This window comes from Manacus candei, unplaced genomic scaffold (assembly GCF_025592945.1).
Source record: "Manacus candei isolate 608988 ecotype Guabito, Panama unplaced genomic scaffold, ASM2559294v1 h1tg000161l, whole genome shotgun sequence".
Taxonomy (NCBI): domain Eukaryota; kingdom Metazoa; phylum Chordata; class Aves; order Passeriformes; family Pipridae; genus Manacus; species Manacus candei.
The window spans coordinates 146,989-164,681 of NW_026138209.1; the positions used below are offsets into that span (position 1 = coordinate 146,989).

The 17,693-nt window shown below is 52.9% G+C and overlaps 2 protein-coding genes and 1 pseudogene across 2 annotated transcripts in view; 1 reads left to right on the forward strand and 2 right to left on the reverse strand.

The window, feature by feature from the left end:
* The window catches only part of LOC127463460 (gastrula zinc finger protein XlCGF7.1-like), a 99,828-nt gene extending 97,203 nt beyond the window's left edge, over positions 1 to 2,625 (reverse strand). The window contains exon 1 of the mRNA XM_051772876.1: positions 2,510 to 2,625. The gene's annotated coding sequence lies outside the window, so the exon portion shown is untranslated. The remainder of the gene's footprint in view (positions 1 to 2,509) is intronic.
* LOC127463453 (zinc finger protein 91-like) overlaps positions 1 to 17,693 on the forward strand; it is a 307,626-nt pseudogene that overhangs the window by 145,596 nt on the left and 144,337 nt on the right.
* LOC127463452 (maestro heat-like repeat family member 5) lies at positions 12,776 to 15,424 on the reverse strand. Its single transcript, XM_051772870.1, has 8 exons — positions 15,323 to 15,424; positions 15,104 to 15,238; positions 14,720 to 14,896; positions 14,299 to 14,454; positions 13,797 to 13,898; positions 13,422 to 13,524; positions 13,061 to 13,120; positions 12,776 to 12,974 (listed from the first exon to the last, which is right to left on the reverse strand). Exons 1-8 carry the CDS (start codon positions 15,422 to 15,424, stop codon positions 12,838 to 12,840), a joined length of 972 nt encoding a protein of 323 aa, XP_051628830.1. The 3' UTR covers positions 12,776 to 12,837.

Below are 17,693 nucleotides of genomic sequence, written 5' to 3' on the forward strand. Positions count from 1 at the left end.
TTCCCCAGTGTGGATGACTTGGTGCTTGCGAAGGTTGGAGCTGTCCCTGAAGCTCTTTCCACATTCCCAACACATGTAAGGACGTTCCCCAGTGTGGATGTGCTTGTGTTTGCGAAGGGTGGAGCTGTCACTGAAGCTCTTCCCACATTCCCCACATGGGTAGGGTCGTTCCCCGGTGTGGATGTGCTTGTGTCTGCGAAGGGTGGAGCTGTCACTGAAGCTCATCCCACATTCCCCACACGTGTAAGGACGTTCCCCAGTGTGGATGTGCTGGTGGGTGAGGAGGCTGGTGCTCCACCTAAAGCTCTTCCCACATTCCAAGCACCTGAAGGGTTTCTCCCTGCTGGGAGGCTGCTCAGGGACCACCAGCTCAGAGCTCCCCCTCAAGCTCCGGCCGCCTTCCCGGCACACGCTGGCTCTTTCCTCCTCAGAGCACCCTGGGCTGGCTTTGGAGTCCCTCCTGCAGGGGGATCTCCGGCCCTTTTCCTCCCCGCTGCCTTCCTGCGCCGGGGAGCCCTTCAAAACGGCCTCTCCCACCAGGCTCTCACGGGGGGATTTGTCCTCCGGGCTCTCCGTCCTCAGCTCGGGGCCTGGGGCAGGAAGCAACAAGGACAGGCAGGGGATTTGCCTCCGGCCCACAGGGAAGGCCAAGGACATCCCCCCAACTCCGGCCCCGGCAGGACGGCGGCGCCAGCGGGGTTGTCCTGCAGCCGGGGCCATGCTGGGCTGACAGAGCCAGCACAACACCCGCCCAAAGGGACACTGACTTCCTCCTCACCTGCCTGGGGGGCCCAAGGCATCTTCCTCTTCCTCGCAGCCTCCTCCTCCATCCGCCCAAGCTTTGGGAAGGACAAATCCTGATGGGGGGAAAACAAGGGCTGAGCGTGTTGGCTTGGGGGTTCCTCCTGCCCAAGTCCATCTCTAGAACTCACCGGGCATCCTGTATCCATAAAACCCCCCAAAACACCACGATTCAGCCCCGAAAAACCCAAACCATCGAGATTCAGGCAAAAAATCCCTTCAGAAATAGCAACCCCTTCAGAAATAGCAACCCTCCCCAAAAACGGCAAAAACTTAAAGTTTAGCCAGAAAATACTCCAAAATATGAAGATTCAGCCCAAAAACATGGTGTTTAATTGTGAGGATGAGGGGAGTGATGTCATTTCATGAGCACTTGATTGACTTACTATATATTAATCAAAAGCTGTATTAATGTAGTGTCACTTAAAACACTCCAGGGCTGTTCCTCGAGGTTCTCTGGCCCCCTGCCAGTCTGGGGCTGTTTCTCCAAACCACCAAACCAAGTGTGCCAAACGCCCTGGTTGGTCAGTGCCAGCTGGGGGAGCGGGCACTCAGTGAGGGGATGAGAAAACTGCACCCAGGGCTGGGCTGAAAGAGGCTTCAGCACCACTTCTGATGGCCTGGGGGGCAGCATCTGGCTTCTCCCAGAGAGATGGCACTTGTTCCTCTGCAGGGAGTCAAGGGCAGCAGGGTGACTCCTGCTGCATGGATGGAACAGCAGAGGATGCCTTGGGTCCCCAGGATTGATCAGCACTCAGGGATACAAACTGCCCTCGGGCTCAGGATGCAGCTGCCAGCACAGATTTCCCTGCAAAGTCTGCAGGGAGTCAAGCTCTGCAGAGGAGATTGTGCCCCATGGATGGGATTGCAGAGGCTCCCTCAGGTCCCCAGCATCAATCAGCAATATACACAAAAGGCCCCCTTGAAAGTTTTTAGGGGGAGTGTCCTGTAGGGAGGGGACAGTGTCACCCCACCAGGGTGGGGCTGGCAAGTGGGAGGCTGCCCCAGGGGTCTGCAAGAGGCCTCGTGCTCTGCTCGGCCCCAGCACTGGCTGGTACCAACACCCCCGGCTGCCCCCGGCCCTGGGCAGCTCTGCTGCCACAGGCTGTGCCCTCACCGTGGCCCTGCAATGGCCCTGCCTGTCCCTCACCCGTGGCCCTGCCCGTGGCCCTGTCCCTTGGCTCTCTCTCTGCCAGCTCAGTGTGGGGCACACGGGCTGGGGGTCCCCCCCAAGCCCCCCGGGCAGCCGGTGTTGGCTGGGGGGATGTGAGGGCTGGGCCTGCTCAGCACAGCCCCGGCCTCGTGCCCAGCGCCTCTTTCCTGACCCACACAAGAGCTTCCCGGCCCCCCCAGGGCTCCCCTGCTGCTGCCTCTGCTCCTGGCCCTGCCTTTGCTGCTCCCTTGGCTGGGGCAGCGGCTGCAGGGGGGGATGGCAGCAGCTTCAGCTCCACGGCACTTCCTGGGGGGAGCTCAGCCCGGGGGGACGGGCAGGGACCTGATGGGGATGGACAGGGGCCCAGCAGGGACAGCCAGGGCCTGCAGGGGAAGGCACAGGGACAACCTGCCCCCCCACACTGCCAGGGCTGTCTCTGCTCCTCCTTGCAGGCTCCGTGGCCAGGCACAGTTTGTGTTCCTGGGTGCCCACCATCTCAGCACTTGGAGACGCTCAAATCAGCGCCCGCAGCTCTGCAGCAAAGCCCCAGCTCACCTGGCACACAGGGGATGGACACAGCACCTGCTCGGGGCTCTCACAGCTTCTTGTCTTCCCCACCACGGGGCTCTCCTTCCTCAGCAGCACCTCTGCCTTGCACTTATTCTCAGCCTCACCTCAGGGACAGCTCTGGGCTCACCTCCGCGCCACTTCTCAGCCTCACCTCAGGGCCTGGGCTCAAGGACAGGAACCTGCAGGGAGGGGACATCAGGTGCAAGCTGAGGGCTGCCTGCTTGCACTGGCCTCTGGGCTTCTTTCTCCTTCTACAACCAGCCCACAACTCAGCCTGCTTTTCTAACACCACACATTTACAGACTAACCTTGGAGATAGATATGGACAGACATCTCTATCACCCTGGGGATGGAGCCTCAAGCATGTGCTGCCATAGGAATGGCAATCACAGAATCACAGAATCAGCCACGTTGGAAAAGACCTCTGAGATCATCAAGTCCAACCCTGGATCCAACCCCGCTGTGCTTCCCAGACCATGGCACTGAGGCCACATCCACTCTCACCTTCAACACCTCCAGGGATGCTGACTCCACCCCCTCCCTGCCCAGCCCATTCCAAGGCCTGATGACTCTCTCAGCAAAAAATTGCTTCCTAATATCCAACCTAAACCTCCCCTGGCACAGCTCAAGACCCAGCCCTCTTGTCCTGCTGTTGCTTCCTGGCAGAACAGCCCCACTCCCACCTGGCTCCAACCTCCTGGCAGGGACTTGTAGACAGTCAGGAGGTCTCCCCTGAGCCTCCTCTTCTCCAGCCTCAACACCCCCAGCTCCCTCAGCCTCTCCTCACACCACTTGTGCTCCACTCCCTTCCCCAGCCTCGCTGCTCTTCCCTGCTCCTGCTCCAGCCCCTCCAGGGCCTTCCTCAACTCAGGGCCCAGAGCTGGACACAGCACTCCAGGGGTGGCCTCACCAGCGCTCAGTCCAGCCCAACAATCACTTCCCTGCTCCTGCTGACACACTTTTCCTCACACAGGTCCCTCTGCAGAGCCCTCCTGCCTTCCAGCACATCAACACACCCCCAGCTTGGTGTCACCTGCACATTTGCTGATGAAATGCCTGGTTCTGCAGGAGTTGGAGATGCTCAAGAGGCAGCAGGACCATGTCAGGGGCCTGGGGGGCCTGGGGGGCTTTGGAGTCTGGGAGGGTCCTGGGGGAGCTGGGGAGGGGCTTTGGGGATTGGGGGTACAGACCAGGACAGACCAGTACAGACCAGGACAGACCAGGACCTCCTCACTGATCCCCAGATCTCTCCTGGAGCTGGGCCACCTTTTCGTGGGACACCTGAGCCCCCCCCAGGGCCCTCCCAGTACAGTCCAGTGCCCCCAGTACAGCCCACTGTGTTCCTGTCCCAAGGTCTGGGTGATCCCTCTTTGGGGGGGTTGGGAGGGATTCGAGGGGGCACTGGGGAGATTTGAAGGGATCTGGGGGCGGTTGGATGGGGATTTGGGGGGGCTTGGGGGGCTTTGGGTGCATTTGCAGGAGTTAAAACAGGTTTTGGGGCACTGGGGCATCAAAGTGATCTATGAGGGGAGAGGATTAAAGGGAAAATAGAGGTTAAGAGACATTTGGGAGGAGTTAAAAGGGCCAGGGGGGGACATGAGGGACTGCACCACAAGCAGGTGAGTCCTGAGACCCCCTCTGGTGTCCCCAAGACCTTCTTGGTGTCCCCAGTTCCCCCCTTGACACCCGAAGACCCCCCTGGTGTCTCCAATGTCTCCAGGGCCTCCTCACAGCCCCAGTTCCCCCCTTGACACCCCCAATTCCTCTGTTCCCAAACCCCTCCCCACTGTCCCCAAACCCCATCTCTGATGTCTCGAACCCTAATTCTCACCCCAGGAGCCCCCCCCTTGACCCTCTGACAACAAAAACGCCCCCCCCCCACGCTCACAGAAAGGTCAAGGGCATCTGGGGACACACTGGGGACAGTCGGGGGGCTTTGTGGGGCACTGGGGGATTACTGGGGGATACTGGGACACACTGGGGGGAACCAGGGGGCACTGGGGGGTTACTGAGGGACACTGGGAGGGACTGGAGGTGAACTGGGGCACACTGGGGATCACTGGCAGAGAACTGGAGAGTTACTGGGGGATTACCAGGACACATGGGGAGACACTGGGAGGTTACTGGGCCATACTGGGGGTTACTGGGTGCTCACTGGAGGATCACTGGGCCATACTGGGGGGCAGTGGGAGGTCACTGGGACACACTGGGTGGTTACTGAGGGGGTTATTAAGCTGTACTGAGGGTCATTGGGAAGTCATTGGGATATACTGGGGGCACTGGGATCCCCTTACCAGGATGTGGTACATCTCCCCCCACCCGGATTTTGGGGGGCATCCCTAGGACCCCTTGGGGCTGGGAGACACCCTGAACCCCACTGCTGGGCTTTAGGGGACCTCCCAAAATCCCCTCAAAACCCCTGAAATTCCTCCCTTGACCCATCAAAACCTTCTCCAGGTCCCCTCAAATCCCCTCAGAGACCTCATCCCGCCCTCGGACCCCCCAAACCTTCTCAGTGACACGCAAAACATATCTGGGACCCCCCAAACCTATTCAGGGACCTCCAGTCCCCCTCAGGGACCCTCAAAACAGTCTGGGACCCCGTAAACCCCCTAGAGACCCCAAAACTACCTAAAAGGTCCCCGAAAAGCCCCCCAGGACCCCCAAACCTCCTCACAGACCCCCAAAGCCCACCTGGGACCCCCCCAAATCTCCTCAGAAACCAAAACCCCCTTGGAGACTCCCAAACCCACTCAGGGACCTTCAGACTCCTCCCTGAGTCCCCTCAGGACACCGAACCCCCTCAGGGACCCCTCACAAAGACCCCGGGAACCCCCGAACCCCCGCGCTAAACCCTCCCGAGCCCTCCAGCCTTTCCACCCACAGCCGCGCTCCCCGCAGCCCCCGAGCGGATCCCCAGACCCCGCTCTCGCCGCCCCCCCAGCCCTCACAGCTCAGCGCAGCGGACGCCGCCTCTCCCGCACTTCTTTCCACGCGGACAAAATGGCGCTCGCTCTGCGCGCGCATCGTCCTTAGAAACTCGCCCCGCAGCCAATCAGCGCGCGGCCACGGCCCCTGCCCGCCCTCTTTGGGCTTCCGCCCCGCGCGGTGCATTGTGGGAGTTGTAGTCCTTGCGGCGAGAAAGGATAGGCCTTTGGGGGTTTAGTTTTTCTGTCTTCTTTTATTATCTCCTTTTTCTTTCTTTCGCTTCTTTCTTTTTTTATTCCTCCTTTTTTTATTCCTCTTTTTTCGTTTTTCTTTCTCTTTTTTTTTCCTCTTTTTTTCTTGTTCTTTCTTTTTGGTTTTTTTTTTTCTTATTTTTTCCTGTTCCTTCTTTTTCTTTTTTCTCTAAAGTCTAGACGACTTTAGGAATAAATTTAAAAGCCAACACAGTGCTATAAATGTAGGATGTGAACGTAAGGAAGTAGTAATGAAATCTCTGGCAAGACTTCACTCATACTGTGCTCACTAATACTTACCACATCATAAAAATCTGCTTTTTTAAAAATGTGAGAAGACAGTTGATCCCAGGAATAAAAGTTATGAGCTGTGAAGACAAGAACAGAAAAACCCTCCTTCTGAAACAGTCACAGAAAAGGCAAATAAGTGTAACACAATTATGGAGTGATGAAAAGGAGTTCACACAAAGAAATATTTTAGAGATATGCGGAAGAATTACAAGCATTGCCCCATTTTCACTAATTCTTCTTTACTTTATTTGCTATGATAAATAACACAACTGTCTGCTTAAAACTGAGAGAATTTTACTCATTAATACGCTACAGACTACAGAGAGTTTGTGTACCAGTTCTGCTTCTCACTTGTTCACTAAATCTGAGCAGAACTTCTGATTACACAGAAATCCCAATGGCTGCAGACTGGGCTAGAAGGGAGCAAATCACCATGAAAAACAAAGTCCCAGTGCTCCCTGGGAGTGCAGAAGAGCAGGGACAGTGTCGGGAAAGACATCTCCTGAGAGGAACACAAACTGAACTCAAGTCCAGTTTTCTTCTTTCTTCTATCAAAGTTATTTGGGAGACAGCTGTGACAGTTTTTCTCTAAAATGCAGGTAGAAGGCCAAATCTTGATTTCCTTGACTTTGGCATGACTGACTTATTTGGGCACTTTTTCATTCCCTCACTTCAATTATATGGCAAGGCAGCAGAGAACTCTGGAAAAAGGTTTCTTTAACACAAGTTGAAAATTAAGAGGTTATTTTTAGTTTGAAAAAAAAATTGTGATCTTGTCTTATTTTGCATAAAGGTCATATTCACTCACCTGATGACAGTAAAAAAGCCAACAAACAACATCAGAAATCTCAGACATTAAGGTATGTTTGGCAAATATCATTACTATAGAAAAGAATAAACTGCTGTATCTTCCCTTTCTCTCTCCTTTTCTCTCTTCACTCTCAGTGGCCTTTTTGTCTCATTATCTCAGAATTTTGCAGGGATTTACATTTTCCACTCCTTACAGCACAAGGATATCCCCTTTCAGGTGGTATCCAAGCTACTGTTTGGTTGGAAACAAGCTATATGAAGGAAAAATACTTTAATTATGCAAAGAGTTTCAAGAATTCAGATATAAAATTTCAGATTTTTAAAATTCATTTTCGAAACTACAGAGAAAAATCCCACAGAGAAATTTTTAACTGTAAATAAGTATATACAGTGTAAATAAAGAAATGCATGTTGGAAAAAAAATTGTCTCATAATTGTAAAACAGTGATCAGCAGTAACTTCACAATGGAATACTCCTTTGTCCTCTGTCACTCTCCCTTTTGTACAATCTTCCATCCAGTTCCATCAAGTACTCCCCACAATGGAAATTTCTGGAACAGCATTGTTTTTCTTATCCTTGAAAAGAGAATGCTCCATGTTCACACTCATTAAAAGGCTGTGATTTTGTACCTGATGAGATCTCTCTCACTCTTTGATCAAACAAAACTTCTGTCTAAGTGAAATCTTGGCTGCTGAAGTAAAAAATAAAATTTCTTCTTATTTTAGTGGCACCCAGATTTCATTGAATGATTTGCAAAGTGTGAAGGCACTGATTACAGCCCAGTGTAAAATCACCATTACACTCATAATTTACCATGCAATGGAATTGTAGAGCATTTAAAGAGTCATTGTAATAAACATCACAGTAAAGCAAACAGACATTGTCCTAGTATGGAAGATTTCTTTAAACACTGCTAATTTAATTCTAGTTAAACACACATATCCTAGGGAATGCCACGTGCTTTTCAGCAGGATTTTATGTGTAAATCAGGATAACACGTTTTCAAAGCATTAACTAAAAGGAAGCACGAACTAAAACCTATTTAACCAATGAGGTATTGCTTTTAAACTACCACAAGGTCATAAAAAAGATCATTTCAAAGCTGTAAGTTTTCTAATTGTAATCAACAACAATCTAATGATGAAAGAAAGTCCATCTGAATGGCTGTCATAAACCTCTGCACACCCTTGCTTATCTTTAAAGATCCTTTACTTTGTCATTTGGTAAAATTTTCACTACCAAATTTTGCAGTGCAAAATTAAAATGTGGCACTGGAATTAGAAATAACATTGTCTTACTGCTCAGTCTTAAATGAGCAGTGAAACTCAGATGCAGTTTTATTATTCTATAACAAAGTCTATTTGTTAATATTAGGTGCAACTTGACAATAAAATTGGAAAAGTATAAAATGTGCTGGAAATTGACCTTTTCCTTATTTCTCAGTGATCTGTCACACAAACTCTGTATTGGATTTACTCACTTTCCTGAAGTCTTTCTGCTGGTTTGGACCCAAACCTAATCCATCTGTTTGCAAGCAAACTGTTTCAAGTTTAACTGTATTTTGAGCTGTAAGGTTTGTGGGATTTCTCTTTTCTTTGTTTTTGTTTTTCTTTTCCTTTAAAATGGTATGTATGTCACTCTACACTATTCTTACTCAACAGCTACACCTACACATCTCTCAAGATCAAGAGTTGTTGGGCTCTCACATTAGAATTCAAAACTGCCTTAAATTAATTGTTTCCATTGGCATTTATTCAACCAAAGCTAATTCTCCAGGATGGCCATGCAAAGGGAATGCAAAGGGACACACCTACACCAGCTAGAAATGGAAAAGCTTTCTTGAAAAATAAAAAACCAAACCAACAACCAACCAAAACAAAACCACAGAACAAAACACTCACAGTGTTCAGGGTGTATTTGCTCAATTCTCTCATTTCCAATTGTTATGAAGAGAACAGCCAGAGGGGTTTAGAGCCTCAGTCACTGTAAATCAGCACATTGGAACTGACTTTCTTACAACTAAAGAACCTGGTGGATTCTGGCTCAATATATTGCCAGTAGTTTATGTTACTATTATTAAACAAATTCTCTAAATCTATCCAGTAAGTGCTCCTTGTCAGCACTTCCAACTTCTATTCTAAAACAGGTTCCAAAATGCAGGTGAATCTCTCTATTCTTGGACTAGATCAGCTGTCCCTGATAGAGCACATCACCATTCACAGGAAAAAAATGAAGTACATGATACACCTCTCACCTTCACAATATGTTAACTATACAACTGTTTTCATTCTCTGGTTCCTAAAGTTAACCATGTGACAAATTAGAAGCCAAAAAGGACAATTTTGTTCGTAAGAACTACTAATGCAAACATATTCTTCTGAACTTCCAGTCCTCAGTTGAGAAAATAAATCACATTTTGTTCAACAGAGTGTTTGTGGAATTGTTCCATGCACAGAAAAAGCACTTTTTCCTACTCACCTCCTGGAGGCCTGACAATTGTTACAGCATCACTTATCAAGCTGCCCTGGCTGTTGGATGCATTCACTTGCACTGTGTAGTGAGAAAATGGAATCAGGCCTTTAATGGTACCCACACATTGAATTTCCTGCTGCTGCAGAACATCTGAGTATCATTTACCACAGAATAATGAGCATTATCTGTCATGAAAAAGCAAGAAAGTGGGGAGAAGAACAAATATTAGACCTTGTGTCTGCTACAATTCAGTCTTTAGGAACTAAGTCTTATTCCTACTCAGAAGAAGACTTGCTGGTTTTAGCAACAACACACACACATGAAACTCTGGCTATTGGGGAGAAAAAATATTATTCATCATTTCTCCTGCTTTTGGCAACAGTTTATGGTACCTGTAAATCTTGGAAAATAAACAAACATGAAGCAACCCTGCAGTTGCAGAGCTGACTGCTCTATACTGCAAACAGGAGCCAGCTCTCAGAAATTACTGATCTTCTAGAAAAGTTGTGGGATAACTGCAGATTCCAAACATTAGTGTTAATTCTTGTGCCTATGATACACTGGTAAAAATTTCTGAATTCACCAGAAAAATGCTTCCCTTAGGAGTTTATAAGCTAACTCATTGCACAGAGCAGAGAAAGTCACCTGCAGTAACACCTGCTTTCCAGCATGGCCTGCAGTCCCCTCACAGATAAAAGGATTGGAAGGATTCATTTGATCAGCTGAAATCATCAGAGGACACCACAGCAACCTCCATGTCCTTTGCAAACCTTTTAAGATCTCAAACTTAAGACAAAACAATATTCTGCCCTACAAAAATAAAGAAACCCTTTCCAAAATACCCAGTAAGACTAGAAAATAAAAAAAAAATACATGTCAGGTAGCAATATTTTTCAGATCAATGAAGAGTTCACTCACATATCTGAGAGCAAAGCTGAGCTCGTTTAAAGATTATCCTGTATTTCCAACATATAAAGCCCTCTATAAATGATTAATATTATTACTACTGTTCATCATTCCATGGAGAGCTCTCACAGTGAAGTCAAAGGAAATTCTCTGTTACAAACAACAGCAGAATCACACAAGTCTAAGATCACAGGTATGAGAATCAGACTAAATAGAATATAAAGAATATAACTATTAAAAATATTGTAAGTGAAGTCAGGCATTGTCACAGGTAGCAGACTGAATATTCACATCTGAGTCCTCTACAAAACCTAGATAAGATGGAATTACAAAAACTCTAGAAAAGCAATGTTTTAATTAATTTTTTAAGGGAAACTCCTTGGATTTTATTCAAGTTTTAAATGAGCTGTTAAAATTGAAATGCTATTAAATCTGAAAACCGTTTTCCAATCTCCCCTATTTCCATGATGTGCTCTAACACGTGTGTGTGCAGCACATTTCAGTCCTGCTCACAGGACATTTTACCACAGATGAGGGATCTGGATTTTCTCCTGATTTGGGGATTCCTACAAACAATCTCTGATTTACTTACGGTGCAGGTCCACTCCATTCCATTATTTTGGTGTTCACAGAGTGGCACAAAGGGTGTTTTCAGGGATTCTTCTGGTAACACATGACACACTTATTTTCTGAGGTTTTGTGGAGGGGGGGGCAGTTTTGTAGAACTCTTTGTAAACCTGCCTTGTAGCCCAGTTCCTTATTGCTCCAATTCTCCCTGGATGACACCGTGCCAAAGCACCAGAGCACCCGGACAGACTCCAGCAGGGTGAAGGTGGGATGGTTTCGTGGAGCCTGATGGATTCACTTTGGATTTCACTGAAGTTTACACAAGCCTCAGACCCCGTTTTAGATACAGCAATGAAGGCAAAACTTCTTATCCTGCCAGAAGAACAACCATGTTTCACACATTCCACACACAGAATCCTGCAGGAGCAAAGTTATTTTGTCTGACATTATTCTCATGGACCCAGGCTGCTCAACCAGCACCACAAAAATGCATCCACATTCCTTGAACTCAGCTCTTCAATTGTACCTCAAACCCTCCTTCTGCACCTTTGTGAAACTGTCCCTGGGTGTGATTTGGGAGCAGATACAACCCAGCATACCTAGGTAGCCTCATCTCCTCGGATGGTAAGATTAATGGGGAGATAGACAACAGGTTAGCAAAGGCATACAGTGCTTTTGGAAAGCTTCATAAAAGAGTTTGGCGAAACAAACACCTGAAGAAAAGTACAGAGATCAGTGTTTACAGAGCCACAGTGCTGTCTACTCTCTTCTACGGATCTGAATCCTGGGTCATCTACCACCACCAGCTGCGACTCCTAGAACGCTTCCGTCAATGCTGCCTCTGCACAATCCTAAACATCCACTGGTCAGATTATGTGACCAATACATCTGTTCTAGAACAAGCAGCAGTCACAAGTATTGAGGCCATGTTGCTGAGAACACAGCTGTGATGGGCAGGGCACGTCTCCAGCATGAAGGACCAACCACCGCCTCCCTAGATCCTGCTCTATGGTGAACTTGCCACCGGCTGTTGCAAGAGAGGAGCCCCAAAGAGAAGATACAAGGACTCCCTGAAACAACATCTCAACCTTGGCCATATTGACCACCATAACTGGTCTGCTCTGGCCTCAAATCGGGAGGCCTGGAGAAACACCATCTATAACGCTGCTGATGCTTTTGAGAACGCACGCAGGATCACTCTTGAGGAGAAAAGACAATGCAGAAAGAACTGTGTCTTGCAGAATATACCACCTAAGGAGTCTTTCTACTGTACCTTTTGCAACAGGACATGTCTATCTCATATTGGCCTTTTCAGCCACCAACGCTCTTGCAACAAACTTGGGTAGTGCCCTCCCCAAATCTTCATTTGCGAAACCCAGCCATGATGAGTATTCTTACTGGATATAACTGTGATATATGTACATCTATATTTTTGCTCTAGCTCTGCTATTTGGGTTTTTTTCTCTCTGGGAAGTAAGCTTTTTTGCTGGGTCTCAGGGACTTGGTGGGAAGCCAGGTCCAAAGCAACACATGGCTGCAGCACAGGGCTTGCTGCTGTGCCACCTCCTGGGGTGCTGGGCCTGGGAGGACACAGGGGTCACAGAGTGGGGCACTGTGTGGGGACACAGTGATAACTGTGGCTGCCCAGGCTGGAGAAGAGAAGGTTTTGGGGTGACCTTGCAGCCCCTTCTAGTGCCAAAAAGAGGCTCCAAGGGAGTTGGAGATGGATTTTGGACGAGGGCCTGGAGTGACAGGACAAGGGGAATAGCTTCACACCGGCAGAGGGCAGGGTGACATTGGCAGTGGCCCTGAAATGGGGTGAGAAGGCTCAGGCAGCAGCTTGTCCTTTAGCCAAGGTGGCTTCTCTCGGGGAAAGCCCCAGCCAGGGCTCAGCTTGTCCCACAAGCCTGGGGCCAGGGGTGCTGAGGGGGGAGTGTCCCGCTGCCTGCGGGACAGCCCAGGAAGGACACGGTCGGCTCGGCACACTCAGCACCACGCAGCTGAAGGACACCAGGGCTTTGGGCACATTGTTGCAGCTTTATTCATCCCCAGTCCTTTAGCCAAGGCAAGCTGCACCTCTGCCGGGCTCACGGCCAGCAGCAGCGCAGTGCTCGCAGGAGGCCTCTTGGTCTTTGCTGCACGAAAGGACTCCTCAGAATGGAGGTTGTCCGAGCTGCCAGGGAGCTGACAGAGATGTCCCAGTCTCTCTCCAAGGGTTGAAGCGCTGTGAGGGAGAGAAACAGAGCCCAGATAAAACCCCCTGTCTGCAGAGAGCCTCTGGATTCCCGACAGACCACACTCCCCACTCACCGCTCAGGATGTCAGCCTGACTCTCTGTGGTCTGCTCCCTCAGGCGCCGTGTGATGAGTCCTGGGCACAGAGCTCCATTAGCCCCTGCTCCCCAGCCTGCTCCCAGTATCAGGGCCCCCAGTCCTACCCTTCTCCCCCTCAGCAGGGCTGAGCCCAGGAGCCCCCAGAAGCTCAGGGCAGTGGGACTGAGCAAGGCGGTCACCAAGCCCTGCTGTGTGGGCAGGGCTGGCAGAGGGAGGCAAGGCCCTGCCTGGGGTGGCCAGGCATTGCTGGGGCAGCCCCAGGACTGCCCCTCGTTGCTGGGGCAGCACTGGCACAGGGGCCAGGCTGCCCCAGAGGCACTGCAGGGGCTGGCACTCACCGATGAACCTGACGGCCGCCAGGCGCACGTTGGCCTGAGGGTCCTGCAGGTAGGGCAGGCTCTGATGGATGAAGTCTTCAGCCCTGCTCCTGCTCTTCTGAAGCTGCAGAGAGAACAAGGCATGTCTCTCCAGGGCTGTCACTGGGGCAGTTGCCTGGAGCAGTGCCTCCTGCCAGCACCTCCTGGGATGGAGAGGCCTCCCCTCCTGCTGGCTACAGGGAGGGGACAGGGGCCAGCAGAAGAGCCCCTGGGGCTCTGTTCTTGAGGGCAGCAACAGGGATGCAGCTCCAGGCTCTGCCCAGCTGCAGAGCCCCCAGCCCAGACATGGGATGGGAGCAGCCCTCCCCCAGCCCGGGCCCCTCAGCTTGTCCTTACCAAGCACGCTCCAAGCTCCCACAGCCGCTCTCTCTGCAGCAGGTGCTTGAGCGTCTTCCACTTCAGCAGCTCGGCGGCAGCAAGAAGGGCTTCCCTGGAGGCCTGCAGGACAGCATGAGCTCAGGGATGGCCCGGGGGCCTGGGCAAGGAGACATCTTGGCTCTGTTCCTGGGGGATCCTGCCTTTAGGAATCTGGGACATGCCCTAGCCCAAAAGTCTGGGAGCCTTTTGGGGACAGCCCTGGGGGACAAGAGTGGAAGCTCAAAGGCCTGGTCTCCGACACAGCCTGTGGGGATGCCTCTGCTCAGGCCGTGGGAGTCAGGGGCTGCTGCCGAGCCCTGCAGGAGCAGGCAGGGCAGGTGTTGCACAGGGCCGTGCCAGCTTCTTTGGCTGTGCTGGGGGAGCGTTGCCCACTGCCAGCTGCCCTTGCCCCGATGCCCAGGAGCCCTGGGGGTGTCAGCTCAGTCCTCTGTGTGTCAGGGCTCAGCCTTCAAACCTGTACCTTGGCCACGCTGGGGACCTGGTCGCTCATGCGGAAGAGGAGAGGCACCAGTGCTCGCCACACCTCCTTCCTCATCCTCTTCTCATCCCTGCGGACCACCAACTGCAGCAGCTCTGTGAGCATGCGGATGGAGAGCTCTCGCAGCTCGCTGCACTCCTGGCAGGAAGCAGGAAAAGGGAGCTTTGCAAACAGCAGCTCCCTGCCCACAGTGCAGAGGGCCCTGATCATGGCTGCAGGGAGGGCAGCGGCTGCGGCCTCACATCCCAGAAGAAGCAGCACTGGGCTGCACGGCCCAGAAGCCATCCCAGGAGAGCCCAGGGGAGTGGAGCTGGCTCCAAGTGCTGCTCGCAGGGCTGGGCTGCAGGGCAGCTGTCATTGCCCAGTGCCCATCTGAGGGGCTCAGGCTCCACATCAGCCTTACCGAGTCAAAGAGGGGCAGGAGCCTCCCCACAAGCTGCACAGCGATGAAGCTGGCCTTGGTCTTCTTCAGCTGACGCAGAACGTTTCGCAAGGCCAGCAGGATCTTCACCTGGGCGTCTTCGCTGCCAACTTGCAGGATCTTCATCATGCCCGGCAGGAAGAGTTCAATGTTTCTGGCCTGTAGAGAGAAGAGAATGTCCATTGGGTGAAGAGGGTTGTGCCTGAAAAGCTCCCCAGGCAGCCACCCCAGGCCCTACCATGGCAGGGAGTGCGTTTGGAGCAGTCACCCCACATTGTGAGTCCCAGGCCAGGCCAAGCCACTGCTTTCCACCCAGCCCCAGCCCCCGTTTGCCGACAGGGCTGCCCCTGACACCGCCCTGCTCACCATCTCGGCTCTCTGCGACAGCCCGACGAGCCCTTCCAGCAGCAGCCTGGCCGTCCTCACGTTTGGACAGCCCTGATGGCTCTCGAGGTCGGGCTCCTCAGCCAACTCCTCCCACTCAGCCTTCCTGGAGGACGACTGCAGGAGCAAACAGAGCCATGAGGGGCCGGCAGAGCCTGCAGGGCTGGTGGGAGGGGACCAGGGCCTTTGGTGGTCACTCACAGCCATGGGCTGGGTGCGGGGGCCTTCTGCAGAGCAGCGGAAGCACTGTCTGTGCAGCAGGTTGGCAAAGCCCTCCAAGATCTTGGACAGCGTCTCCGGCATGGAGGACATCAGCTCCCACAGCTCCGGCGCAGTGCTGGAAGGCAGAGAAGGCAGAGCACTGTCAGCAGGGCTGCCTCAGCCACAGGGCTGTGGCCTGGAGCAGCCCCCCAGAACCTGCCCCTTGGAGCCCTGGCTGCACGTCCCCGGGGGCCCTGCCCGCGCGGGCAGGACGGGGCTGAGGGCGTGTTCCCCGTGGGGCTGGAGCACCGGGCTGGCTCTGGGCTGGCTGGGCCAGCTTTGGTTGCTGTGAAGCAGGGCTGGAAAGCGTGGGGGGATGGAGGGCCTGACTCTGCAGGCTGTCCTGCAGCATTCCTTGGCTCTGGCAGCCAGAGAGTCTCGGGGTCCCTCTCCCCACAGGGAACAAGCCCACCCTCAAGGCCATCAGGGCCAGTACCTGTCTCCTTGAAGAGCTGCCTTGCACAGGAGGATGACCACTGTGGTGGGGTACAGGTTGGTCATCAGGTGAAGCAGTGACTCCGCTTTCTCCCACGCTGCCTGTGTGCTGCAGTATGGCAGGCTCTCAAGGATGCTGCTGACTATCTTGGGTGCCTGCAGGGAATACAGGTGAGGATGGCACTGCCCCCGGAGTGCAGCCATGTCCTCAGTTGCCCTTCCCATTCCTCTCTGCTGCCTTGAGGTGGCTTGGGGGGCCCGAGTCACCTGTGCTTGGGAGGGAGGGATGCAGGGAGGAACAAGGCCCAAGAGGGCTGAAGGGCACGACAATGCAGCCACAGCCCACTTACATCTGTCAACCAGACATCCGGGTCCTCCAAGACCACATCCAGCAGGCTGCTGGGCACCTGCTGGTCGAGGATGCTGGCATCTCCCAATGCCTCGATGGCCACGAGGATGACATCTGTCCTCTCGTGGGACTGCAGGTATTTTCCAAAGGCCTACGTCAGCAAGGAAGGAAGACCCGTCACACTGAGTGCCCTGACGGTGCTGCTTGGCTGAGCAGCTCGAGCGGCCCTGGCCGGACGTGCCCACCACTGCTGACAGCAGTGCCCACAGCAAAGCTGGCAGCAGTGCCTGCAGTCCCTGCATGGCAGAGGATGAGCAGAGAGGGCCCTCCTGCTGGGGGAGGAGGGCTCATGGGCACAGGCTGCTGGCCCCACTGAGAACCAGGGACTTGCTGGTGGCCAGGAGCACTGGAGCTCCTGCTGGGGCTGAAGCTGCTGCTGGGCCACTGGAGTGCAGCCCTCGTGCTATCCCTGCTCAAGGATGGCAGGAACCCTCTCCCCAGGGAGCTGAAGGCACGCCAGCCCCACTGCTGCAGGGTCCTTTGGCCCACACCAGTGCCCTGCTGGTGCCACGGACAGGAGTCCCAACAAGGGCACAGCTCCTTACCTTGGCACAGTCCCTGGGGCTCAGAGAACACAGCACGGAGGTGGTCACAGCTTCCCGGTGGACTTGGCCTGCTCTGTCCTTTAGCCTGGATTCAACTAAACACCGGGGCAAACACACAAGAGTCAGGAAGGCAGAGCAGCTTTGCCAGCAAGCTCACCAAACCTCCCTGGCATCTGCTGGCAAGGGGGCAGGACAGGAGCAGTCCAGGATTTTGGGAGGGTATCAGGACCAGCTTCTTGCTACAGGCACTGGAGGGACCAGCCAGGGTGGGGGATCTGCTCTTCCCCACCAGGGAAGACGTGGTTTTGGGACAGGGAAGTCAAGAGGGACTTTGGCTGTGGGGCCCACAAACCAGCGGGCTGCAAGATCCTGAAAGGAAGGGGAGGAAGGAGAGCAGCAGCAAACAGATCCTGGCCTTGAGCAGAGCGCTCAGGCTCTGCAGCAAAGGGGCAGCTGGGAAGCTCTGGGAAGCAGTTGGGAGGGGCAAAGGGGGTCAGGAAGCAGATCTCTCAGGAGATGTCTGTGTGCAGAGCAATGAAGCCCAGCACTGCTCTGCCTTTTTTACTTACAGATGAACTCAGCCAGGGCAAAAAGAGCATGGAAAGCTGCACAGCTTGTCTGCTCCTCAGAGAACCGGAAAAGGATGAGACGCCCCAGCAGCTTTCCTAGGAATGGGAGCTGGATCTCCCCAGAGCAGACAGGTCCAGCAGTGCCTCTTCTGATGTTGGCATGGGCCTGGATGAGGGAGGCATGAGCAGAAGGGCTGAGGGCACAAAGGTGGTTCCAAAGCCCCCCTCCCGAGAGTCTGCCCAGGGCTGGATTCCTGGGGAGATCAGGCTTTGCAGAGCCCTGCGTCCCCGTCTCTCAGAGCAGCCATGTGGGCAGCAGCCCTGGCCTGGAGAGCAGCAGGGATGGGGGCAGG

What these genes read in the sequence shown, in the direction of transcription:
- LOC127463452 (XM_051772870.1), bottom strand. Translation starts at nt 15,424, where the DNA reads ATGCCGGAGACGCTGTCCAAGATCTTGGAGGGCTTTGCCAACCTGCTG. An exon ending in TGTCGCAGAGAGCCGAGATG is followed by an intron (nt 14,897 to 15,103) that starts GTGAGCAGGGCG and finishes TTCTCTCTACAG; the next exon opens with GCCAGAAACATTGAACTCTT. An exon ending in TCAGGCTGACATCCTGAGCG is followed by an intron (nt 12,975 to 13,060) that starts GTGAGTGGGGAG and finishes TCTCCCTCACAG; the next exon opens with CGCTTCAACCCTTGGAGAGA.